The 25,294-nt window shown below is 41.1% G+C and overlaps 8 protein-coding genes across 9 annotated transcripts; 6 read left to right on the forward strand and 2 right to left on the reverse strand.

The window, feature by feature from the left end:
- Positions 1-9,716: 9,716 nt before the first annotated feature.
- Positions 9,717-10,447, forward strand: LOC110178255 (uncharacterized). The gene is made up of 3 exons (XM_020945309.2): positions 9,717-9,847; positions 9,994-10,187; positions 10,246-10,447. Exons 1-3 carry the CDS (start codon positions 9,801-9,803, stop codon positions 10,353-10,355), a joined length of 351 nt encoding a protein of 116 aa, XP_020800968.1. The 5' UTR covers positions 9,717-9,800; the 3' UTR covers positions 10,356-10,447.
- A 447-nt stretch (positions 10,448-10,894) lies between these two features.
- On the forward strand, positions 10,895-11,690 carry LOC147644483 (uncharacterized). The gene has a single exon (XM_086826817.1). It carries the CDS (start codon positions 10,895-10,897, stop codon positions 11,048-11,050), a length of 156 nt encoding a protein of 51 aa, XP_086682943.1. The 3' UTR covers positions 11,051-11,690.
- Positions 11,691-12,469: 779 nt separating this feature from the next.
- LOC110178254 (uncharacterized) lies at positions 12,470-13,043 on the forward strand. Its single transcript, XM_020945308.2, has one exon. It carries the CDS (start codon positions 12,470-12,472, stop codon positions 12,620-12,622), a length of 153 nt encoding a protein of 50 aa, XP_020800967.2. The 3' UTR covers positions 12,623-13,043.
- Positions 13,044-14,105: 1,062 nt separating this feature from the next.
- LOC110178389 (serine protease grass) lies at positions 14,106-15,397 on the reverse strand. Its single transcript, XM_020945526.2, has 4 exons — positions 15,140-15,397; positions 15,023-15,068; positions 14,725-14,903; positions 14,106-14,667 (listed from the first exon to the last, which is right to left on the reverse strand). The coding sequence occupies exons 1-4, from the start codon at positions 15,390-15,392 to the stop codon at positions 14,195-14,197; spliced, it is 951 nt and encodes a 316-aa protein (XP_020801185.2). The 5' UTR covers positions 15,393-15,397; the 3' UTR covers positions 14,106-14,194.
- A 267-nt stretch (positions 15,398-15,664) lies between these two features.
- Positions 15,665-16,911, reverse strand: LOC110178252 (chymotrypsin-like protease CTRL-1). Its single transcript, XM_020945303.2, has 4 exons — positions 16,671-16,911; positions 16,558-16,603; positions 16,350-16,504; positions 15,665-16,288 (listed from the first exon to the last, which is right to left on the reverse strand). The coding sequence occupies exons 1-4, from the start codon at positions 16,870-16,872 to the stop codon at positions 15,789-15,791; spliced, it is 903 nt and encodes a 300-aa protein (XP_020800962.2). The 5' UTR covers positions 16,873-16,911; the 3' UTR covers positions 15,665-15,788.
- On the forward strand, positions 16,867-20,453 carry LOC110178390 (transmembrane protease serine 9-like). Its single transcript, XM_086827369.1, has 8 exons — positions 16,867-17,959; positions 18,022-18,061; positions 18,128-18,306; positions 18,369-18,772; positions 19,273-19,537; positions 19,600-19,645; positions 19,708-19,895; positions 19,961-20,453. Exons 1-8 carry the CDS (start codon positions 17,653-17,655, stop codon positions 20,377-20,379), a joined length of 1,848 nt encoding a protein of 615 aa, XP_086683495.1. The 5' UTR covers positions 16,867-17,652; the 3' UTR covers positions 20,380-20,453.
- Positions 20,454-20,596: 143 nt separating this feature from the next.
- On the forward strand, positions 20,597-24,204 carry LOC110178326 (chymotrypsin-like protease CTRL-1). Of its 2 annotated transcripts, XM_086826815.1 has the most exons (6): positions 20,597-21,243; positions 21,301-21,972; positions 22,035-22,080; positions 22,143-22,330; positions 22,396-22,902; positions 23,761-24,204. In XM_086826815.1, exons 2-6 carry the CDS (start codon positions 21,738-21,740, stop codon positions 23,784-23,786), a joined length of 1,002 nt encoding a protein of 333 aa, XP_086682941.1. In that variant the 5' UTR covers positions 20,597-21,243; positions 21,301-21,737; the 3' UTR covers positions 23,787-24,204. The 2 variants fall into 2 exon arrangements, with proteins under 2 accessions (XP_086682941.1, XP_086682940.1); XM_086826814.1 differs by lacking the exon at positions 23,761-24,204 and having other exon boundaries at positions 22,396-23,130.
- On the forward strand, positions 23,932-25,165 carry LOC110178331 (melanization protease 1). Its single transcript, XM_020945440.2, has 4 exons — positions 23,932-24,204; positions 24,265-24,304; positions 24,365-24,543; positions 24,625-25,165. The coding sequence occupies exons 1-4, from the start codon at positions 23,970-23,972 to the stop codon at positions 25,017-25,019; spliced, it is 849 nt and encodes a 282-aa protein (XP_020801099.2). The 5' UTR covers positions 23,932-23,969; the 3' UTR covers positions 25,020-25,165.
- The last annotated feature ends 129 nt before the right edge of the window (positions 25,166-25,294 follow it).

Consider the following 25,294-nt stretch of genomic DNA (forward strand, 5'->3'; position numbering starts at 1 on the left):
TGGATGCCGGAAATCGATACCTCTCTTTGGGTTGCCAATTGAATGATTTATGGCGACAATTGAGAGCGCGGCAGGAGCCCATTTCCGTTTCCTGCGGATGCAGACAGAGAGGATCCCGCTCGCCCCCCCTCGGCACGCATCATCGCGCTCATTAGCGGGAATCACACACACACACATACTCGAAATTTAATGCGCATAATTCATGGCATATTACCAACACTTCATTTCTGGCTCTAGTCTGCAGCCAGCCGCTTGTATTTTTGGCAATAAATTCGACGAGAATGAGAAAAATCTGAATGGGGCTAGAAGGGAGAGAGAGGACAAACTTTTGTTGCTTAAGTAAACTTGAAAAGTTTCAAGACATAAAAGTTTGTTGTGAAAGTCACACGAAAGTTGAATGCAATAAATCTGCACGTTGCCGCTGCCGCTGCCACCAAGGCGAACCGAAAAGGCATCTCTCTTTCTCTCTAAAATTGTGCAATGCCTTGCTTCCGGGCCGGGGCCAAATCCGTTAAAACCCGTTAGCGTTTTACCCCAAAAACAAAAAAAAAACACATAAAAGGAATTCACCAACGGCCAAGAGGAAAATAATACGTACAGAATGAGGGAAACTTTCAGCGCATTCTTGCCTGATAAATGGCCAGCGAAATCTTGAAACACAAGCGCAGATTTCACCCAACATAAGTGCACATCCATATACTATATACATATATGTATATATATATATATATAATATAACTGCATTGCAGGATGACTCTGCTCTTGACCAGGATCCTTCTGCACTTCACAAATCCGCAAATGACCGGCAGCAGGCAGCTGTGCTAATTATTGCCTTTTGGGGCCGTGTCAAGAGGTGAGGCCCAGGTGCGTGGGAATTCGCAATTTCTTGGCCAGAACCTGACAGCTTATTAAAAGTTGGCTGGCACACACATGGCCAAGCAATCAAAAGTTGCCGGCACACTGACAATTGAGTCCAAGTCCAGGACATTTAAGGCTTTAATTTTTATGAAGCGAGTGGAGGGAATGTAACCCAGTTAGGTGGCGCCGAGTGTCCTTGCGCCACATGCAACAAAAAAAAAAAAAGAGAGAGAAAAATGTAAAGAAAATAAAGCCGGGAGCGTAAGCCGGCTGCAGTCTTGGCCATAACTGGTGAATGAGTGGATTCGTTTGGGGCCGGCTTAAAAATGCAGTCCGGCGCACACACACCGAGCCGGGTAGGGTCCTTTATATATATATATATTTATATATATATGTCGGGGCCTCTCCTTTTATCATTATGTGGCAGTTGCGGCTTAATTGCAATGAAAGCGCACGGCTTCCTCCAGCAATTTGCAGTGCGGCCGAGACTTAATCACATGAACGACACGGCGCCACATAAACTTAATCTCTGGGCCAGGTGAGCGATGGCGATGGCGATGACGATGACGATGGTGAAAAGCGCAGCAGGAAGGACCTTTTTCCGGCCAGCTATGAATGCATTCCGCAACACACATATTTCACCGGCAAACTGTGCTTTTCTTGACGATGATTATTATTATTATTATTATTTTTATTGATGCAACTCTACCGGGCTTTGCTCTCTCATTCTCTAGAGAAGTTTAAAGAGACTTGCGCTGGTTCCTCAACTAATTAGCCTCGTTTAAGTTACAGTTTTCGAAAGTTAAACACGCTCACAGACGCAATTAGCAAGCTTACCGAGTTTATGAAAGTTTTTCGCCAACACTCTAGCCGCTTTTTGCAGCTAATTAATTTGCCTTCATTTGCCGCGCCGACGGGAACACTTGACGGTGACAGGAGCCAGTCGCAGTCGCAGTCGCAGTCACTGTCGCAGTCACAGGCACTGAATATTCACACCATAAGCCCATTTAGGGTAACATGCTCAACAGCTCTTGCATTGATAATTTTTATGCGGTCCACCCTTAATTGGAAAAGTTTTCCCATTTTAATTAAAACATTTTACTTAATGCAAAATGCAGTGTAACAACAACAACAACAACAACAAACCCAACGACCAAACAATGGGGGAAAAGTTACGCCGGCCAATATGCTGGACATTTTGAATGACTTTGCTTGGACCGGGCCCAAAAAGCAATGCATCGCATCGCTCATACGCCCCGTGTTGCTGACGATGATGGTTAATTATAAATTGGTTATGTAGAGTGGCAGGATATATCTATGGGATAAATTTAATATATATAAAGGTTGGGGAAATACTTATTGAAAACTATAGTCGATAATGAAAGAAATATCTTTAATAAGGTCAAAATTTACTCTTGAAGTTTGGAATTTCAGTTCATTTCATTTATAACTTTTAACCCTTGCAACTGGAATCACATCATTTCTGATAGTTCAACTCCCTATCAATCCCAAAGATAATTAAGATATATTTGAAATATAAAACCTTTATTTAAAATATAAAACCTTGACACTATGAAACCCTTATCAAACATTGCTCATACGCCGCTTGTAACATACTTAGTGTTTCCTTTTTTTTTGCTCAGATTCAGCTATGTGGCCGCATTTCAGATTCCACTCGCAGCTTATGCGATTTAGCCGGGAAGACAAATAGTTCCATGTAATTTGCTTGTATGTCAAACGACTCGCATATGTCAAGTGTCAAACGCTGTCCCACAGCCATTTTTCTCCATCTCGGCCGAAGGCTCCTCCATGCTCCTTTCGCTGGCGACGACATGTGCGAGTAGCTGGCAAAGTTTTGCCAACAATAAATTACTATTACAATGACAATTCCACCCGCAGTCGCAGTCGTAGTAGCAATCGCAGTCACAGCGAGCATTTTTCACGCTTCGGTTACAGTTCCGTTTCCGTTTCCGCTTTCCGCCTTGCCACATGTGTGACTCTGCGTTGCTTTGGCTTTGATATATCACTGCGCCTTGATCAATGCTAGATCACGTCCTGATACTGTGAGAAAAGCCTCTCTGTCCAAGGAGGAGAAGAAACAAGAGAGCCAGCTAGAAACAAAAACAAAGTCCAAACAGCCGGATGTCTGGATTAACACTTGAGTTCCTGCATAAAAAGGCAGAAAAAAAAGGAAACGGAGCAGAGGAAAAGCGAAGGCAAATAAAGCAGCTGGAGCTGGAGCAGCCCAGACACATCGACTTGCGCTAGACTGGGCAAAGAAAATATTGTTCCTGACCCCCAGGGCCAATGCCAATGCCGAAATGTCAAAGCTTAAAGTCGGCCCAGGAGTCGCCGCATCCGGATCCGGATCCGAGTCCTGGTAACTCTGTGTTTTAATCAGTCAGCCAACGTCAGAAGTAATTAAGTGGATCTGGACTGGAGTCGGTTGCTAATTGAATGAGCTTACCTACTGCTTCGCTCTGCGTTTATTTGATTTATTAATTTGACCAGCCTCCTACCCCAAAAAGCCAGAATCGATTACGAAGAACCTGCCTTCGATTGCGGTCCTTTCTTAGTCCAAGGACCATGGAAGTTTGCGTCAGCTTTTATTTACGCAAACCGAAACATATTAAAAATTTACGGCTCGTTTACTGCGATTTGTTCAATTAAGTCGATACGTTTCCGGGCCTCCATTACCTCCTCCTGGAATCCCCAGTATCCTGTACCCAGTATCCAGCCGAGTCCTGCCCCCATCAAAGTTGGATGGGAACTTCAGTTTGCTTCGTCTGCTTCTCTCTTGGCTGCCACTTTTAATTTTCTTCAAGTTTATTTGCCGCTTTCCTGTGATTGCTTCATCCCTTTCGTTGCGCTGCCTTCCGGAGGTTTCCTTTTTAATTTTTATTGAATTGGCTCTTGTTGCTGCTTAGACTTTGGATTGAAATTAAACGAGCGTGGTTTATGGGCTGTGGGAGAGTGGGATTTAATCAAGTTATGCACTGCTGTCGGTTGGTGGTGGCTGCCAACAAAGAAAACAAGTCTCAAGTGGCCGGCCATTGTTCCGTCCAAGGCGAAACTTTGCCAACTCCAAACTTAATTAAAAAAAAAAGGAGTAAGTCAGGCTTATGCAGGTTTATGTGTGGGGTAATATGCACATATTTGCTGGCATTGTAGCCTGCACAAAGCTAATGAGGGCTGCGACCGCGAAATTGCGCGTAACTTGGCATAATATTGACCAATACTGTTAATTGCGTATACGCCACATAGCCGGAGCTTCATGGCACTGAGTGAGTCCTCGAGTGCAGAAACTGACTCTACGACCGCAAACAGGCCAGCCAGGCAAACACACATCCAAACACACACAAAAGCGAAGCTGATGCTGAAGCTGTGCACATCAACGTAATAATTGTAATAATACAAATGCCGACACTTGCGGACAACAACCACGTCCTGGCAAAGTGCCAGGCAGCAGGTCAACAAGGATATACAGTACGTAAGCGTACAAGTGCAACATCTCCATCATCGGCATCATCAGCATCCTCGAAACTCGACGGGGGAAAGGAGCCAGCAGCAGGTCGTAGTTCGCAGGTCGGATGTCCTCCTGATAATGCTGTTGCTGTTGCTGTTGCGTCGGTTTGGGCAACTTGAAATGAATTTGCATAAACTTCGGAGGCCCGGTCTCGAGTTCCAAATTGAAATATGCCAGGCTGCCAAAACAAAAGCCAGGTGGAGGCTGCCTCCTCCCAGCATACACACACACATCCTTTCCCACCATCCTTCCCCACCATCCTTATCCTTATCCTGCCTTCTGTCGACAGGGGTTAAGAAATAGGTTTTAGGGTTGCCACGTTGGCAAGCTGACTTTATTTGCAATATGGAAATATTTTTCATTACCTTGTCCCCGTCTCAACCTCGGCTCCCCTCATGTCAATCGCTGGCTGTCAAGACGTTAGTGGTGGGTGGTCCCCCTACCCGTATCCCATCCATCCCGTATCTCTGCATCCGCATCCGCATCTGCACTGCTTGTGGTTCTGGTTGGAAATGGGTATGGGTATGGGTATGGGTATGGGTATGTAGATGCTGATGTGGCTGCGGCGCTTGTCTTGGCATATTTTATGGCAATATTTTTGATATTCCCTGTTAGTCGCTCCAGCCACTTATATGCCAATTTCGCAGCCAAACTCGGGTAAAGTGTAGTGAAGCGGAGCGACTCTGGTTCCTGGCTTTAACTTTTGAGCAAACAAAAGGACGTTTTATAATGGAAGAGCTTAAGCTGCAACCAGAGCTCTAGTCTGCACTCAACATAAAATGGGTTTAAGCTGAGTGAAGCTATATATAAATATTCAAATGGGTAATGGAGAAGTAAAGATTAAGCTACAGTTCCTAAACAGAAGTATAAAACTAAACCTAAAATGTATCTACAATATCACAACCTGCTTATTTCTATTATAACCCGAATGCAACGCAAACCCCGTCCAAGTGTTGGGTAAATCGCCATTCTGGCAAACACACACACAGAGCTTCATGTGATCCCAGCTCCAACGACTCTTCAGCCTGGCTGAGGCACACTTGGAGCCACCGTGACCATATGCCAATCCATCGATCCCGGTTAATGGGCCCTCGACCCGAACTGACTCCACTCGAAGCGGCTTTGCTGTTTGCCCTCACCGCCATGCGGATGTGCGGAAGTGCGGATGTGCGGATGAACGGATATGTGAATGTGTGTCGAGTGTCGAGTGTATGCCGCAGAGAGCGAAAGTCACACGAGTTGGTCGAACAATTGAGCGATTGAGCGCTGATGGAGTTATCCAAAGTGGACGCACATACATGCAGCGTGCACAGTAGGATGTGCCAGGATACGCCTGGTTACGTGCCGCATTAGCGATAATCCCTAGTTTGCCAGATTGCGCTTATGCCACTCGCTTAAATTGAATTGCCACGGCGCTGAGGCAGCGACTTTTAATGCGTTCCATGCAAATAGAGCGGCGGCGATGCCTCCTCCTTCAGCGCACGGACAACAATTACGCGCATTATCCTTTCGACTGGACTCGGACTCGGACACGGACACGGACACGGACACGAATCCGGATCCGGATCCCCGGCGATAACACGGCGTTTGCTTAAACAAGCATAAATGCGAAATGCTAAAAGGACACTAAAAACGAGGCGGAAGAAGGAAACTAGTTGCTTCCTGTCCATCGAACAGGGAATGCTCTTGGGAAGTATTTTTTAAAGGGTAATAGTGATAATGTTTTATATTTTGATATGCAGGATTCTCATTAAATATTCCCTTAAATTCTGTCAAGATATCTTGTTATTCCCCAATGAGATATATACCCCTAAAATTCTGTCTATTTCCCTTCAACTCTTATGCTATATTTCATTATAAATATATCTATGAGAAATACTACTCTGCTACTCCCTACTTAAAGCCTATTTAACCAGAACCTCTGTTAGGGTATAAAAGAGTGCTCTGCAATTTTAATTTGGCTAAGTAGCAGCCAGTGACAGACCAGCGCCACCAGGATGCGAATACCTTGTTAGCCAGATGCCAGAATAGAGGCGAATTCGACTCAGAGATACCCTGTACTCTTACCATCTCCGAACCTCGTGCCCTTGGACCTAATTCTTTGGTCCGGAATAACCAAGGACCTGCCATATCCCATCTACCCTGTGAAGCTTGAAAAAACGCTAATTTAATTTTAACTTTGTGCATCCTTTTCTCGGACCTTCTCTTAGTCCTTTCGCTCCGCCTGCTCCTCATACATATATATATATATATCCTTCTGTTTGATTTCGCTGTCAGCGTCTTTGGCACACTTTCGCAGCGCATTAGAGAGATCTACTTTGTAGGAAAGCCAAAGTCAGAAAAGGAGCCGGCAAAATGAGGACTGAACACAAAAAAAAAAACAAAAAAGTAAAAAGGACGATGGAGTAGAAAAAACTGGAAGCGAAAGAGTAAAAGTAAAATATTTGTCCTGCCACGGCCATTGCAAGTGAGCAGCGCTGATTGCGGCACTAAAACGAAACGAGTTCTTGTGCGGCGATAAGATTTCCCCACCCAGGACCTCCCAGGACCTCCCAGGACCTGCCAGGACCCCCGGCCACTCACAAGTTAATCGGTCCGAAGTTTGGCCATCCCCATATAATGCGCTTGCCAAAAACTTTTCGACCCCGGCTCAAAGGCAGTTGGCACCTCGGTCCGCCTTCAGTTATTTACGCAACGACGCCTGAACCTGACAATCAGCAGCAATTTGCCGCAGCTACTCCGCACTTTGCACTCTACAATCCGTCGTCCGTCGTCTGTCCTCGGTCCTCAGCATCCTCATCATCATTCCCATCCGCATCCGCATCCACATCCTCATCCACATCCGCGTTCGCATTCTTATTCAGAAAGCATCCGATAAGCATAACAGTTGTCGTCGTGCCGCCGGCTCGCACCTTAGGTTCTAACATTTTCTGGAATGGGTTCGGAGGGTTTCAGTGATGACCGAAATAAAAGCAAACAAAAAATGTATTAAGCTTAACTAAAATGTTCACAATCACCAGTAATTTTCAAGTATATATACTTTGTTAGGGTCTTCTAAATTAATCATCTCTGGAAAAATATAAGGTGGGGTTTCGCCATCCCTAGTTTGTTATAACCATTTCGCTGTAAAAACATTTAATTTTTATTTAAAATCTGATTGTGAATAACAATTCTTTCCTTGAATATATTGTAAATTAAGAAAAATGGTAAATAAACTTATACCCTTGCAGGGTATTATAATATCAGTCAGAAGCTTGTCACGTTCGAAGAAATCATTTCCGACCCCATAAATCATATATATTCTTGATCAGCATCAAAAACTGAATCGATTAATAATCTTTGGGACCAAAAATTTTTTGTCGAAATTTGTTCAATATTTTAAACAAAAAAAAAACAAGTAAAAATTTTTAAAATTGGCAAAAATTTCAATTGTTTTAAAATTTAAATTGAGTATGTAGATTTATTAATCTAATAAAATCTAACACAAAAACGCTTTCCGATTTAAAATTTCTTATTTTTTGGCTAAGCTATGAGTTTTTAAAGATTTGATTTTGTTGAAAAAATTGTCATATAAAAATGTCGATAAATATGATTCATTATGATTATGATTTCTAATTCGTTACAATAATTAAATTAGCAAAGTGTCTTCCCAAAGTTAGTTTCCTTTCTAGTAAAATAAATATTTAAATAAAGGTAATATATTTACCAAATTGTAAATATTATCCCCTATATTCCCCTCGTTTCCTCGTTTAGGAAAATAGGACCAAAAAGGACATATTTTCATCTCTGGCTGTTGGTTACAGTGGGCGGTTGGGGTGGTTTTGGGTGGGTGACGGAGGGCGGTTGATGGAGGTGAGCCGCTGCCAACAAATCGTCGCCAGCTGGCGGCGACAATAAAACGTTTTACAATGTAACCAGGGCGACGACAAGGACCAGGACCAGGACCAGGACCCGGACCGGGAACAGGAGCAGGAACAGAAGCAGGCATCCCGAAACCGTGTGGCCATGTGTGGACAACAATGTGCAACAAAGTTCATAATTGTTTATGGCGATGCCTTCGATTTGATTTTTATGTCTTCAAGGGTTTCGGGGGCAGTGATTGAGTGGCAGTTCGGTAAAACGATAAGGGAAGGTCAGAAAAGTCTTTGAAAGATTTAAGGGTGGTAAAGAAACTGGCAAAAGGTGACATTTCCATTTAATAAAAATTCAAGATTCAATAAAGGTTAGTTAGAATAAGTTTAAAAAAAAACTTTAAGGAAAATAAGAGAGACTTTACTTAATTTAGGTTGCACATATAAAATATTTATAAAAGGAATTAAAGATAATCAAATCTACACTAATTGTAGAATAAGTAACTGGAGAAACTTCTGGAGAGTTAAGCAATTTATGTTTAAAAATTGTATATTGTGCAAATAATAATTACAGAAAAATTAAGGCCATGAAGTAAACATAGACTTGTGCAAATACAACATACAGGGGAATATATAATTTTATTTAATGGAAATTTCCTTGGTATGAGTTTTCTTCGTCTTTGATTTGGAGTTCCTTTAAGATACTCATTTGGCTTAGAATTAGGGATGAAATTTCAGACTATATATATTATTTCTCCCATCCATCTCCCCCATCTTCCCCGGCATCCTGGCATCAGTTTGGCTTCATTATATTGAAACTTTGACGTCGTTATTTTGCATAATTTACGCCACGCTTGAATGCAGCAGCCAAGTATATTTCTATAACTACGTCGGCGATGGGGAAATCTGCGAGGAAACTGCGGGGAAACTCTGGAGGAAATATGTGGAAATTGTGGAGTAGGGGAAGCGTTAGAGGGAGTGCGCGTGTCGGTTGTCAACGCTACCTTGGCACATGCGAAACGTGAACTTCGAGACATCGAGTTAATGATTCGCACTTGTTCGCCAGCCAAGCCGAGCCAAGTCAGTAATGAAGTTGATTTATTGCATTACAAGGTACCCGGAGTTTCCTTTTGATTCCGTTTCCAATTCCGACTTCAAATTTTCCTAAGAATCGCAACTCCTTTTATTGTCTGGGTGCATTGAACTCTGCACAGGAATGCCCCATTCCCGGGCGCAGGAAATAAAGACCAAAATAGATGCATTGTGGCTGTGGGAAGCCCAGCTGAGATGCATCTGTTCTGTTTAGTTCCGTTAGATCGAACCACTTCCTAGGCGTAGCAGCTATAAATAGAAGATAGTGCCCCGATAGAGCCTCCATTTCCAGTCACGCGTCTGCGATTGGCAGCCGTCTCCTTGCTAAATATAGAATGTGGAGAAGTAGGACCGCCAGCCACCCAAAAAAAAAATAAAAATAAGGGAGACGGGAGTTTGGGGAGTCTGAAAAGTCTCGGGAGTCTAAAGGGACTGGAGTCTGGAGTATCCAGTTCAGTATATCGAGAAGCGCCATGGAGTGCAGAGCCGTTCCCATTCTTCCCACTTACTCGCAAGCCTGGTTCGTAGTGTTGCCAAATTAAAAATTAAAAAAAGTGAAAATTATATATTTCGTGTACTCTACAACACGAATTTATAGTACAAATTAACAGAAAACTGAGTAAATCCAACAATTTAATATTAATTAAACCAACTATACCTCATTAGTGGCACCTACCTGCCTCGAAAGCCCTCCCTCTGCCGGACTCTCTTCGATTATGGACCTTTGAATGATCCTGTGATTATCCTTATAACTCTTGCCGTAGTCGTAGGATCCTTTTGCCTGCTCAGCGGCTTTATACTACTCTGTGTAGTCTCTAAGGCCTGGCAGGACGAAACCTCTGAGGCTATTCTTTTGATAGGTGAGGATGAAAGGGTAAAATATAAATATAATTCTTAAGCTAAAGTTACTTTCCACAGCGATTGGCTTCTTTATTACTGCTCTGTCATGTGTTTCCTGGAAATTGACGAGGGCCCAGCGAATCAGTCAATTGGTGGAGGCCATTAGCGTGGAGACACAGACGATCTGACGTCGATATATATAATCCTAAACAAACTTGTAAATTATTCATGTAGCCTAAGTAAAGCAATCAAGTATTTCTTTATGTCTATATTAATGAAATCCTTAACGAAATACATACTAAAATGTAATTCTAAATCTATATCTGTGTTCCAAATGCTAAGAAGTAGTAGGGTAGAGATGGGGACTCGCCAGTTTTAACTCCAAAACCACAATCAAGCACAGTGCCAGGAACAGAAACCGCAGAAAAGTCATTTCACCATCGGGTTCACTTTGCAAATGAGGAAATAAATTAATAGTTTTATAGAAAGTAATTCCACAGAGGGTTGTGTAGTATACATATTTTTTTCTCAATGCTTTCTTTTCCAATGAGTTATTTCCTTTTTGTGATCCTGATTGCGAATCGTAGGTAAGAGTATCCAGAACTGATCCCTCTTTGTTTTCTGCCATGAGGTATCCCTTGGCGGGAAACGAAGGCAGCTGTTTTAGGGACTACCTGAGGATACCCTCCTGGTGGCAGTTCAGTTCAAAACGAGATTTCGTCGAAGGATGCCGCACTTGCAGAACATCGAGCGGGAATTTCCCCTGCACTGGGCCTTGAATCCAAATGTCATCTCGCATCTATATGGAAAAGTATCTAGAAAACTATGGCGCTGTTGCACTCAACTCTGTCACAGTCCCAAGTTTCGACGCTATGTCCGGTAGGTTTTTTCTATATTTTCTTAACAAAAATCCGACTTCAAGTGTTTCTCTTAGCTTTCTAGAGTCCAGTCTGTATCAGGTTTAAACTGACATCGATACCAGAGCAATGATCTAACACAAATACGCAGCAGCTTCGAATTAATATGTTGGGAATCTCCTCACGTAGACGATGCCAAAATGAATTGTTTGAATTCCATTACGGCCTGGCTCAGAGAGTCAGTCAACGATCTTCGTTTTGAGCAGCAGAAGTAAATATATGTATATATAATATAAAAAAGAGTGTCCCAACAATGGATATACCAGGCAGTTCGTTAAAAAAAATATAATCAGTAAAATAGGATACGAAATATTGCATAGAAACAGCTCAATATACTTATTGTTTCCTTTTTTTTTTATTTATGATAGTAGACGAAATACCATTTTGAGTTGGCACTGAAATTGGTTAAACTTGGTTTATGTGGATTGTAATTTTTAAGTGGAATAGTAGTTTAAAGTCAGCCATTTATGGATATAAATATTAAGGTACTAGCATGTTTTTATCTTATTTTTATATACTCATACAAAAAAGTAACTACTTTTATATAAATACAGATCTTATAAAACACTTATAATAAAATGTTTAGTATGTAATAATAATAATAATCATTGTCTTTTTGGTCTACGTGTTCCATTTAAAATATGTGTGTTCTTTGTATATTAAATAGATATTTCGATATTATAATTTTTTGGCTTAATTAGGGTTTTTCAAATATCATAACTAAGCCAAAAATGCATTAATTTCAATTCGGATAGTTTTTCTTTGCTAGTTTTTATTGGGCTACTGAGCATACTGAGTCTTCAAATTTAACAAAATAAAATTTTTGATATATTTTTGACAATTTTAACGATGTAACGTCTTATAAAATTGTGAAAAAAATTTGGAAAATTTATTTTTCCCTTAGACATGGCTAGATCGGTTCTGCTGTTCATGCTGATCATTAATATATATGATTTATAGGGTCGGAAATGACTCCTTCACTGAATAACAAGCTTCTGACTAAAATTATGATTATACTTGGGTATAAAAATACCCCAGTGAGTGACTTGATCTTTACTCAAATGATCACGAGAACAATATACCTCGATCTCGGCAAGCATCGAGTATTGAAACCATATTTTTGTGGCATCGTTAACTGTGCTGTGGTGCATGGATGACGCCAGCGGGGCATTTACCAGGCCAGACACTGGGAAACTACCCCACTGTGGCGATCTGGCGACAAGCCCGCAATCCGAGCACCTGCTTGGGGAAAACACGTCGTCGGGAACTGCCATAAATTCCGGGTGCTATCACAGCGAGCGCTCAGTCTTGTTCCACAGCCAGACGTGCAAAGATTGCTTTTATAATAATAACAAAAAAAAAAGAAAATAAACAAGTATCGGAATATGGATATCTCCATTGGATTTGGATTCCTGAATGGCGCTCTCAGGGCGCTAATCGCCGGAAGTCTGCTGCTCCTGATGACCGCCATTTACCGCGATGACAACGATTCCGGCTCCCATTACATTCATCCCCGGCATGCCATGCAGCATAGCTAAGTGCTCCTCCTCCTCCTCCTCCAAGTATCGGAATATGGATATCTCCATTGGATTTGGATTCCATGCAGCATGGCTATGTGCTCCTCCTCCTCCTCCTCGTTCTATACTCTCCAGAGAGTTAGATCTAAGTCTAGTCCATTGCAGCCAAGTTTGATCGGTGTTGCGTCGCCAAAAAAACCAGTTTTGCACGCAATGCCGGTTCGTCGACATATCGCGAATTAACTGCAAAAATAACGTAAGCCGCATTCTCTTCACGCAAAGAGGATTAATTAAGAAATGCCGACAAATGGATCGCCTCGAAAGAATGATGTATCTGAAATGACACATCTAAATTAGTATTTAAATAAGTGCAGTGAATTTTTGTTATTATGCCAGAATATATTTTATTGTAATAAAGTGAAACAAATGCATATGAAATTAACTATGGTTTTGTTTATTTAAGCATTTTTATAGTATCGATTCAATGTAAATATTCTTCTGTCTACTTTGTTTTCAATCTAACATTTAATACTAAATTAATGATATAGGTCCCCCTTAGAATATTTATTTTTATTTATCTTAGATCGAAAATATTAAAAAAAAACAACCAATAAATATTTATGGCATTAAAATGTTAGTTAGGTAAATATATAGAAAATGAATACCTTCTTTCTACCTCTCTAAAACGTATTTAAGCACTCTTTGTTCTTGATCATATATCTGTTTTTTATGCTGATACGCTCAGTGGCGTTGAGTCAACTCACATCTGGTAATACTAATACTATATGGTATGGGATCAGGCGGTTCTCGGGGCCGTTGAAAATCGATTAGCAAGTGAGGAGTACTCCCCGCAAACGAGTTGCAATGTCAAGGGAGCGAGTTTGTTTACTGAAACAGTATTTATTTATTATCAGCACGTGTAAAATAACATGACTCTCAGCTCCGTCACGAATATATGTATATATCTCTTCTTTCCCTGACACACTTTAGAACCCCACAATTATATATTGTTATTATTATTGAAACAAGTGAATGATACTCTTTTGCGCTAACTGGTTTTATGAACATAAAACTATGTTTTATTGATGATTAAGATTGATATTGAGATGCTAACAGAGTATAGTTTATTGGCAAGAAATATAATAAGAATTATCATATATTTTTGGATGGAATATATTTATTCATTTTTTTTAAACACAGTTTTAGTGCTGATTTTACATTCGACCATTTTTACATTACAGTGATTTTACATTAGCTTGGTTTTCAGCCATTTGTGTTCTAAAAACCATATGCACAAACCAAAGAACGTTTCCATTGTTAGAGATACACTGGAAAACAAGCATACATATGTATCATGTTTATGTACAAATATATAAATATCTAAGTATAGATATCAGAAAAGTATATACATTTATAATACAATAAAAAAGAAAAATTTAAAAATGCATTGTTCAAGTTGGACTTTTCATCTTTGGATCCCTTCGGAAAAGCTACAAAAATTACTGATCGAAGTGTTATTTATTTAATTAAATTGAAAAGTTTATCAACCTACATGCATATATAGAAACACAACTTTCCATAGCCCAGATCTGACTATATTGGACGGTAGAAAGTGGGTCTTCTTCCGAGGGGCTGCCTCTCTGCTGTCCTTTCCGGTTCTGGAATGCCGAACCTTTGGACAACGCGCTTTATCCAATTACCGTGGCTCAGAACGTCGGTGAGAATGCTGACATTATTGCAGCCACGGTTGGTGAAACTGGCGATGCCCAGCTGAACGTAAACCCGACTATTGGCGTACGACATTTCCCGGCCCTGAGGGCCGCCAGAGTCGCCATTGCATAGATTGCTGTCGTCATTTCCGGAGCAAATTATCATGGACGACATCCGCTTGCCAAACATCCTTTCACAATTATCGTATGGCCTCCGGTTGATTCTGAGCTCCTGGAGAACGCGAGCCGTCTTATTTGTATGGGTTATGCCCCAGCCGGTGGCATTGAACCATGTAAGCCTATCCACCAGCGGCTTAATTTTTGAGTCAACAAACACACAGATGGGTTGGATGTGGGCTGTTGGAGATGATTATGGGGATACAATTGTATTTAAACTTCTCAATGGGAACTCACCTTTGTATGTAACCCGACGATCAAGACGCAGCATTCCAATATCGTTGGTGTGTTGATAAGTATCATAAAATTTGTGCCTGAAGGCCATGCTCACTTCGTACTCCTCGGCGGGATCCATACACAAGTTTTCCAGACAGTCTTCCGCTTGGTCTCTGTTGTACTCACCCAGTCTAACCGTTCTACAAAATAGTAATAATACTTTTCAGTTAGTAAACTACCAATTTACATTAGCTCTTTAAAATATTATATAATCATCATCTTAGGTAAGATACACATTTTCCCTGATTTGCATACTTACAGTTGAATGTCGTCATGAATACAATGAGCTGCCGTCAAGACGAACCCTGAAATGAATGTATATATAAATATTTAATTGATAAATAAATATTGGAAAATTGCTTAAGTTCCTACATACAGTGATTGATTAGGGATCCTGCACAGGTGAAATGAGTGGGCGTGTGTAAGAAAGCCATCCAGGGATGTGCTCCTAACTTGGCATTGAAACCGTTGATAGTCTTTGGCCCAATCCGATCTTTGAAAGTTAAGCCGCAATCTCTTTCCAGAAGCTGGAATCCATCTTCTTCTTCAGCGGAGAGTTGCGGGCAAATAAATAAAATAAACACTGCCACGATTGCGGCAATGGTACACCGCATTTCACTCCAAGCCATCCTGAGATACTGGTACCTCCATAGCGGAGAGTTGTTTATTTTAAAAGCACTTGGATGGCTGTTATCAGTGATTATATTCTAGAATTCTAAGAATAAAAGCCTATTCTCCTTTTATATAAATTTATTTGGTATTTTGAGCCGAAGTCATAACCTAAGACTGATCTGTGACCTACTGCATAGTAGAGTAATAGATACATTATATACCCCTGCCATTTTCATCCTCATAATTCTTCTGATTTTTTTATATTATGAAACGCACCCCCCTCCTATGATTCAGTTAAATATGAGTAGGTTTATTTTGGTAATATTTAAAGTTGCAATATAATTTAAAATTAAATTAAATAATATATTTCAAAGAGTTTTGAAAGTTTGTGTTCGCATTTTATTTTTTGTTTTTCATATATCTTCTCGTTGGAGTTGTTGTTGTTTTTCGTTCCTCATTGTGGAACCAGTTGGAAAGACAATAGGCTGGCGTAGTCTTTGATCCACCGAACCGCCATAGAAGTACACCGATTTTAGGATCCACTCGGAAAAGTGCGTCACATTCGTGTAGACGCGCTTGCTCAGGCAGTCCAGCTCGTTGTGACTGGCAATGCCGAACTGAAAGATAGAGTCCATCATGACATGGCTCAAGGGTGAACCGGAGGGACCATCACAGGAGCTATTTGACTTTTGGTTCCATCCACAAAACTGAAGGTTATCCTTAACCGTACGGCCATCTTGGCATTCGTTTTGGCGCAAGCGCGTAATGTTTATGGCGTACCAATTTCCGCCCTTGAAATTTTCTCGATCCGGCCTGTCATAGGCGGTTCCGGTGAACTCGTGGATGCTGCTGTCGATCCACGACAAGTGATCTGGAGATGGGTCCACAACTATGCAGATGGGTTTAATGTGATCTGTGGAAAATGATCTCAGTCAGGGTAAGCGGCTCGCCAATAGCTTCCGAAAGGTTTCTACCTTTATACTGCACCGGCCTATCGAGCCGCAACAGGCCAATGTCATTCTCCAGGGTCTCCTTGTTGTATCGACGATGTCTGAAGGCCTTATCCACAAAATAATCCTCCGGTCGCTCATCATTATTTAAACGGTCATATTCCCCAAGACGAACTTGTCTGCAATAATCATTATTATACATCCAACTTCGGCTGACAAAATAATTACTCACAGGTTCTCACCCTCCCTAATACAGTGCGCCGCTGTCAAGATAAATCCTAAAAGACAAGCCATATATGTAATTTAGTGATCAGTCCTTAAAAACCTACATTATTTAATACGCACTTCTATGAATGAGGGTTCCAATACAGACTAAGCGTGTGTTCTCATGCAACAGTGCTGTCCAAGGACCTAATGTTTGTGGGAAATGCCCATTTCGCCTTTTTCCGCAGTTGGGCTCAAGGACCTCGCCTGATCCCCAACCCGATCTCGGAAAAATTACTAGCAGACTGGCGAGCAAAGCTATAACACTTGAAACGCGAAACATTACGATCGAAACAGCGCGTAAATACTGAAGTTATTCCAGAATCGACTCTCCTATGTATACCATATATTATCAGTTATCAGCCTGTCTCGAATCGATGGGTTCTTGGGGTCAGCCCGACCTACAGTCCTACAAAAAATTGCTAAGTACGCCTCTTTTTGTTAGGGTTTTTTAATAACAAAAGACATATTTATTATAAGTTTTATAATATTTTAATTTTGAGTTTCTGGAACAAGGAAATACAAAATGTAAAACATATAAGTATTTTATTGAGAGAGATTTCGGATAGCCCGAGATATATTTTTTGTATATTTGTTTTTATATACATACTCCTTAACCAATAATGATATAATAATGCTAATCTTATATATATGCATATATATATGTTAATGTGTGTAATAACAGATGCCTGCCTCTGTCTATATTCTTTGAATTCAAAGTAATCTTATAATGCATTCGAGATAATAAAGACCATGGGATCATCATTTTATTTGCTTCTCAATATGTTATATATATGTAAATAAATTCCAAGGAAATGGCTCAACTTTACTGTTCTTCTTTCCGTAAATCATATTTTTCACACAAATCATAGTATAATTTTATTTAAGGTATTCATATTTTTCTAACGAATTATATAATCATCCTGTAACCAACTCAACCATGAGAATGTTTTCGGATCCTTGGCTTCCTGATGAATTTCGAGCATATCCAGCAACAAATCACGGCTCTTAATGGCATTATAGTCTTATCAGTGTTTACTCGGAGATATCTCTTTTTTTCGCCATGTTGTCTGTGAAATATTTGTGGAGCGGATCAAATGAATCAAGAAATATAATTTCAATAAATTGGCTTCAGTTGCTTCACACAGCTGTAGTTGCGATGACGTGCTTTACCGGTGTAGCTCTTGTCTTTGGAGTATTCTGTCTCGCGATCTCTGCCGAATATTTGGAGCCAAATTGCGGCATTGGGGACAATCCAATGGGATTTCGAATATTTAACGGCACAGACGCACAAATCAATTTCCATTCATGGATGGCCTATCTGCATACTTTCAACAGATTCGTTTGTGGTGGCACTCTCATTCATCCACGTAATTAATTCCTCCAAAATGGTACCATTTTCCACCCTATTGTAATTGATATTCCCCGACAGGCTTCATCCTCACTGCCGCCCACTGCTTGCAGCCTGGATTGTGAGCTAATTAACTATTAATATATTGTTTGTATATTGTTTGTATTAATATGTTTGATTTGAGCAGGAAGGCCCGCCTTGGCGAATATGATTATATGACCAGGAGAGATTGCACCGTTCACGGTTGCTCTCCAAGATCGGAGGAGCACGACATTGACATGTATATACCGCACGGATATTTTTCCTTAAAAACGGGAGCCAATGACATTGCGCTGCTCCGTTTGTCGCAGTCGGTGGAGTACAAGGGTGGATTTTATGCCCAGACATAACAAATAAATCGTTAATTAAATACTGTTTCTCCTCTCCAGAGCACATAAAATCAATTTGCATCATCTTGGATCCCTGGGAGAGGCCGTATCTCCCTTACCTCAAACATTTCATCGCCACAGGCTGGGGCGAAACTGGAAGAAGCTGGACCCGTGGATCGCTCCAGGAGGTAACCTTACAACGCTACGCACCCGAGCGCTGCGAAGATCGTTTCACGAGGGTCCTGCAGGAGGATCAATTTTGTGCGGGCAGCCCCTACGGCGACACCTGTCAGGGCGACTCCGGAGGACCGCTCGGCCAGAGCTTGACCCATAACAACCAGACGCGATATGTCCAGTTAGGAGTGGTTAGTTACGGGAGTTCGGAATGCTCCGGCGTCGGGGTGTACACGGACGTTGTTGTCCATACGCCGTGGATCCAACGTATGGTCCAAATGTACAACAGAAAATGATTTTATACATTTGCCATTGTATTTGTATATATCCTCCTCCTCCTCCTCCTGCCTTAAGGTTATTAAAGATTTAATAAATTTTCCAATTTTTTTAGAACGATTATTAGCTTATCAGACCTAGAATATAATGTATTCCTACTACTAAAACCTTGACCTTAGGTTAGATCCCAGAAGTGCGGCCTTCAGTATTTTTGGCACTATTTTATTAATATATTTTGTCACTGGAAACAGGCTTCTCGCCTGCCTGCCTTTCGTGCTCCTTCGTCTTCAGTCGGGATCCGCACAATTTCTTTGATCCTGACTGCGAAATTCGAGCACCTTCCATCAGGATTTCAAATGGCATCATCGCTAAAATTAACTACCGAGTATTTAGCATTAAATTGTCTGAATTTTAATGAATTCATTCCCAGAAATTCCCAGAAAAGAGAAATCAATAAAATGAACATTAACATTTTGACCCATCGAGGCACTGATAAGGTGGGTATTAATACCAGACTCTCAGTCGTTTGTCAGACATTTGGAAGATGAATACCACTGCAATTGGAAGTATTTTCCTCGCCTGGTTGTGGGTCCTGCTTCTCCTTCGCCCTCAGCCAGGATCCGGGCAGCTCCTGGACGCGGCATGCGGAATTCGTGCTCCCCCAATTGCTTCCGAAGTGATCCGCGGCAACATTGCGGGATTGACCTCTAGTCCCTGGATGGTATTTCTTCATTCGACCGACAATATGTTCGTTTGCGGCGGATCCCTGATCACTCCCCGTTCGTATTGATCCTTGTAAATGTTTCTACCAATAATCTATATAATTCATTCTCTTTTTCAGGACTAGTACTAACGGCAGCGCATTGTTTTTTACCCAACACACAACTGTAAGTTTCCCTTTTGTTATAGAAATATATACATTTTTTATATTTCTTGTGACTTCTTCCAGGGTTGCTCGTCTGGGAGAGTACCAAAGAAGCCAGGATGACAAGTGTCATAACACTGCGGCGGGTCCTTACTGCACTGTCCGAGAGGAGCACTATATAGACGCTGTCTTTAAGCATCCGCTCTATGATACGGCAACGCAAGCCAACGATATTGCCATTCTACGAATGATAAACCCTGTGGTCTACAAAAGTGAGTTTTCTTATATCTTGAGAACTAAAGCTTATAGAATATATTTGTATTCCTACCCTGCCCAGACAACATAAAGCCCATTTGCATCGTCTTGAATCCCAGATGGAGAAACTATATCGATAACCTTACTTCCCTCGTCGGCACTGGATGGGGCGGCGACAGCGATTACCTGATGACCAGGAGAATGCCCCGCCAGGGTCCTGAGATCTGCACCGAGTATATTACGAGTCGTCCCCTAGCGAGTAATCAGTTTTGCGCCGGCAACATGAAAAACAATATGTGCAACGGCGACGGCGGCGGTCCGCTGGGGGCAATGGTTCCGATCGGAAATCAAACGCGTTTCGTCCAAGTCGGCATTGCCAGCTATACGAACCGGCATTGTACCTTTGCCGCCGTTTTCACGGACGTCCTGAGCCACGTGGACTGGATTCTCAAGGTGGTGCGAAATCATGGCGATGGTCAGCCTGCGCCACAGCAAGCTTAATCGAGGCAACCGCAAGGGAGAGTTCAATCACAATAAAGGCGTTCTCTGGTAGAGGAGATGATCAGCATCAAAAACTGAATCTTTCTAGCTATCTCCGGTAGAAAAAAAACTGTTTTCAATTATCATATTAATATTAGCATAAAAACAAAAATCGATGCTAAATTCGATACGCCAAAGTTTATATACCCTTGCAGATAAAACTTCGATGACTAGGAATCAATAACACATAAATATATATATTTCTATGTTAAAAAACAATATACATATTATATTTACAGTTTTACATTTACAGTTTTGCAATTTCCTCAATATCAATGATCGTTTGTATGGCAGCTATATGATATAGTAGTCCGATACTCAAAAAGTTTTACACAAAATGTTAGAGAATTAAAGAATGGCTATATCTCAAATTTGATCAAATTCTGTTGAGAACTGAAAATTTTATAAAATTCTTTTGTACAAATTTTCCGATTGTTCCTATGGCAGCTATATGATATAGTCATCCGATCCTGCCCGAGTGAGAGTATATAGAAGACAAACTGCAAAGTTTCATTCAGATAGCTTCAAAACTGAGAGACTTGTTAGCGTAGAAATGGACAGACGGACAAGGCTAGATCGATTCGGCTGTTGATGCTGATCAAGAATATTTGTACTTTATATGGTCGGAGGTGACTCATTCACTGCGTTGCAAACCTCTGACTAAAATTATAATACCCTACAAGTTTAAAAAGATAGCTTTACCTGCTTATTTATTATTGCATTATTGAAACATACAATGAAATGTTTTTATCGAACCCTGACAGTTGCTCTCAAGTACCAACGACTTTGCCGTTCTCCGACTGGCCCGCTACATCACCTACAAAGGTAAGATCGTGCTTGTGATATGAAAAGGATAACTATTACCCAAATACATATTTATAGCTAACATCCGATCCATATGTAAAGTAAGACTCGAGAACCTTTGTGGACGGTTCCGAAATTCTTACCGCCACTGGTTGGGGCAAGACCGAGAGCGATTTAGACAGAAATTACCTAAGGACTTTGGAAATTAGTCGCCAGCCTGAAAGGCTGGATCCATACCATTATAAGACTATCTATCGTTTCCAGTAACAACAACAATGACCTAGAGAGTTGGATTATCCATTTTCTTATTCGAGAAGAATACTTCTTAGTAAAACATAAAGTTTTCTTGTTAGCATTAAATTGTCTGAATTTGAATGAATTGAGTTCACAAAGAAAAAGAGACTGACTGCTCTTTGTGAGAACAATAAAATGAACATTAACATTTTGACCCATCGATGAACTGATAAGCTGTTTATTAATACCAGACTCTCAGCCGCCTATCAGACATTTGCAAGATGAATAGCACTGCAATCGGAAGTATTTTGCTCGCCTGGCTGTGGGTCCTGCTTCTCCTTCGCCCTCAGCCAGGATCCGGGCAGCTCCTGGACGCGGCATGCGGAATTCGTGCTGCCTCTATTGGTCCCAAAGTGATCCGCGGAAACATTGCTGGATTGACATCTAGCCCCTGGATGGTATTTCTTCACTCGACCGACGATCGATTTGTTTGTGGCGGAACTCTGATCACTAACCGTATGTATTGATCCTTCTAAATGTTTCTATTAATAATATATATTATTAATAAACCTTTTCAGGACTAGTACTAACGGCAGCGCATTGTTTTCTACCCAACACACAACTGTAAGTTTCCCTTTTGTTATAGAAATATATACATTTTTTATATTTCTTGTGACTTCTTCCAGGGTTGCTCGTCTGGGAGAGTACCAAAGAAGCCAGGATGACAAGTGTCATAACACTGCGGCGGGTCCTTACTGCACTATTCGAGAGGAGCACTATATAGATGCTGGCTTTAGGCATCGGCTCTATGATAAGGCAACGCAATCCAACGATATTGCTATTCTACGAATGATAACACCTGTGGTCTACAAAGGTGAGTTATCTTCTATTTTGAAAACTAAAGCTTATAGAATATATTTGTATTCCTCCCCTTCCCAGACAACATAAGGCCCATTTGCATCGTCTTGAATCCCTCGTGGAGAACCTTCATCGATAACCTGACTACCCTCGTCGCCACTGGGTGGGGCAGGACCCATAATGAGACCGACAGCGATCACCTGATGACCCTGAATATTGCACGCCAGGATCCTGAGATCTGCACCGAATATATTAGGAGTCGTCCCCTAGCGAGTAATCAGTTTTGCGCCGGCAACATGAACAGCAATATGTGCAACGGCGACTCCGGCGGTCCGCTGGGGGCAATGGTTCGAATCGGAAATCAAATGCGTTTCGTCCAAATCGGCATCGCCAGCTATACAAACAGGCAGTGTGCCTATGCCAGCGTTTTCACCGATGTCCTGAGCCACGCGGACTGGATTCTCAAGGTGGTGCGAAAATATGGCGATGGTCAGCCTATGCCACAGCAAGCTCGATCAGATAATTATTTGTGGATGAGGCAACCGCAAGGGAGAGTTCAAGCACAAACAAGGCGTCCTCTGGTGGAAGGTAACAACCAAAGATTTAGTCAAAGCTTCAATTATTTCACGACATGGCCGGTAATCTGGTAGGAGCAGACCTTGAGCTAGGAGGATAATGAACAAGCCACTGTTCATGTACATTATGCCTGAATGTGTATATATTTTAAAATGAATTAAAATTCGAGCATTAACTGAAAATTCATTACGTCATGTATTTACTTGAATATTATTATAAATATATAATTATGTCAATATATTTGATCTGTAAATGTAAATTTATTTAAGAAAGGGTAACACGCTCTGTTCTTGCAGTGTATTATAATTTTAGTCAAGATTGTGCAAAGCAGTTAAGGATTCATTTCCGACCCTATGAATCATATATATTCTTGATCTTATATTGATCTTATATTTTAATACTAAGCTTGTTTCTTTGCTGGGTCTAGTTATCTTTATAAATTTATAACTTTTGTCCTTAAAGACACACATGGCGTATACTTAATTTAAGTGTTTTCACGTTAAGTATACGCCATGTATGCTAGATTTTTCTGAAATCGAAAACTATTTTCATTCCCTTTCAGGGTATTATAATTTTAATCCGAATACTATAATTATGTGAAGGAGTCATTTCCGACCCTATTAATCAAATATATTCTTAATCGGCATCAACATACGAATCTTTCTAACTAAAATCTAAATTTTATAAGGGGTTACATCGTTAAAATTGTCAAAAATTGATTAAAACTTTAAAATTTTAAAGTAATAAATTGAGTTTGCAGATTTATTGCCCTAATAAAAACTAGCAAATTGTTTGGCTTAGTTATGAAATTTTTAAAACCGATATGAACCATCATTAATTCTCAGTATTTATATATTTTATAATTCTCAGAAAAATCTGTTGTTTGCTTACAATGATAACACACGTTCCGGATTCGGGATGAAAGCTTAATCGAGGTCAAGAATCGGCAGATCGCTCTCTCTGTTCCAAGAAAATCAAATAAAATCACTGCATTCTTCGGATGATAAGAGAACTCGGAACATAATATACCGAGTGATCGTAGCTGAGATGGGTTCAGTTAGCAAGAGGCCTCCGTCGTCATGGCAACCTTCAGGAACTCAATCTCGATTGTCGTGGCAGCCTGCAGCCTGATCTTTCAGCTCCATGGAGTGCGGGGAGTGGAATTTCTAAAGTCCATGTGCGGTGTTTCCTATCCGGCCAGTACGACATCGAGGATTATGCACGGCACAGTTGCAAAATTTGGATCGGCCCCCTTCATGGCGTATTTGATTCGAAATCAGGAACTCCACTGTGGCGGGACGATCATCCATGAAAGTACGTAGATCGCCATCGAAGCTTGGACTTGTGCTAATTGGTGTTTTTTTACACATTCAGGATACATCCTGACGGCTGCCCACTGCATCGAGAGTGGCATGTGAGTGACATTTTGTTTATATAGGAAATACATTTAAATATTGTATATTCTGCGTTTCAGCACTGTTCGTGTGGGCGAGTACAATACCGACACAAATCCCGATTGCTTGGGAAATACTTGCTTTCCCAAATATGAGGACTTTCAAATTAAGGCTGTTTTAAGAAATAGAAATTATGTGGCCAGGGACTTTGTCAACGACATTGCTCTGCTCAAGCTAACCAGAGATATCCAGTTTAACCGTAAGTTAAGCGTAATTCCCCTCTAATAGAATATATAATTTTTACAATATCTCAAAACAATCTTCTACCACCTTTCCCCAGTTCACATTCAGCCCATCTGTCTACTCCTAAATCCGGCACTTGTGCCCAACAGGAGGCAGTGGCAGGCCTTTGGCTGGGGTAAAACCCAACGGGGGGTGTCGTCTAGTGTGCTCAAGACCACGATGCTGGATCACTATCCAAACTCTCACTGCGTCCAAAGGCTGAACGTCCAGCTCACCAACAACCAGGCCTGTCTTGGACACCAGCAAACGGACACTTGCGCCGGCGACTCTGGCGGACCACTGGTGATCCAGATTAATGTAACGGGAGTGATTCGTTACCTGCAGCTGGGCATAGTTAGCTTCGGTGATGAATTGTGTCAAAGTCCTGGAGTGTACACATATGTGCCTAATTATATAGGCTGGATTCGGAATGTTATTCGGACGCTGGGATAATGTAACACTCTATTTTTATTCCTATCTCTGGAGAAGCTGATCCTACCACTCTTCGTTGATGAACTACATATATTTAAGCTATCTAAATATATATTTTGTGTCACAAATGCAATTATAACATATGATGTGCCCTTTCCACCTCTCCACTTGGCTGAGTAATGGCTAACCATCGCAGGTATCGATACTGGTTCCTCCAAAGGGGGAGGGTTTACCCTCACTACTAGGGGTGGCTGTTAGCCTGGTCGAAAACAGGGTCAAACACCCGCCTGGCAGCC

The sequence above is a fragment of the Drosophila serrata genome, unplaced genomic scaffold (genome assembly GCF_035046125.1).
Source record: "Drosophila serrata isolate PLE 108 unplaced genomic scaffold, ASM3504612v1 contig_165, whole genome shotgun sequence".
Taxonomy (NCBI): Eukaryota; Metazoa; Arthropoda; class Insecta; order Diptera; family Drosophilidae; genus Drosophila; species Drosophila serrata.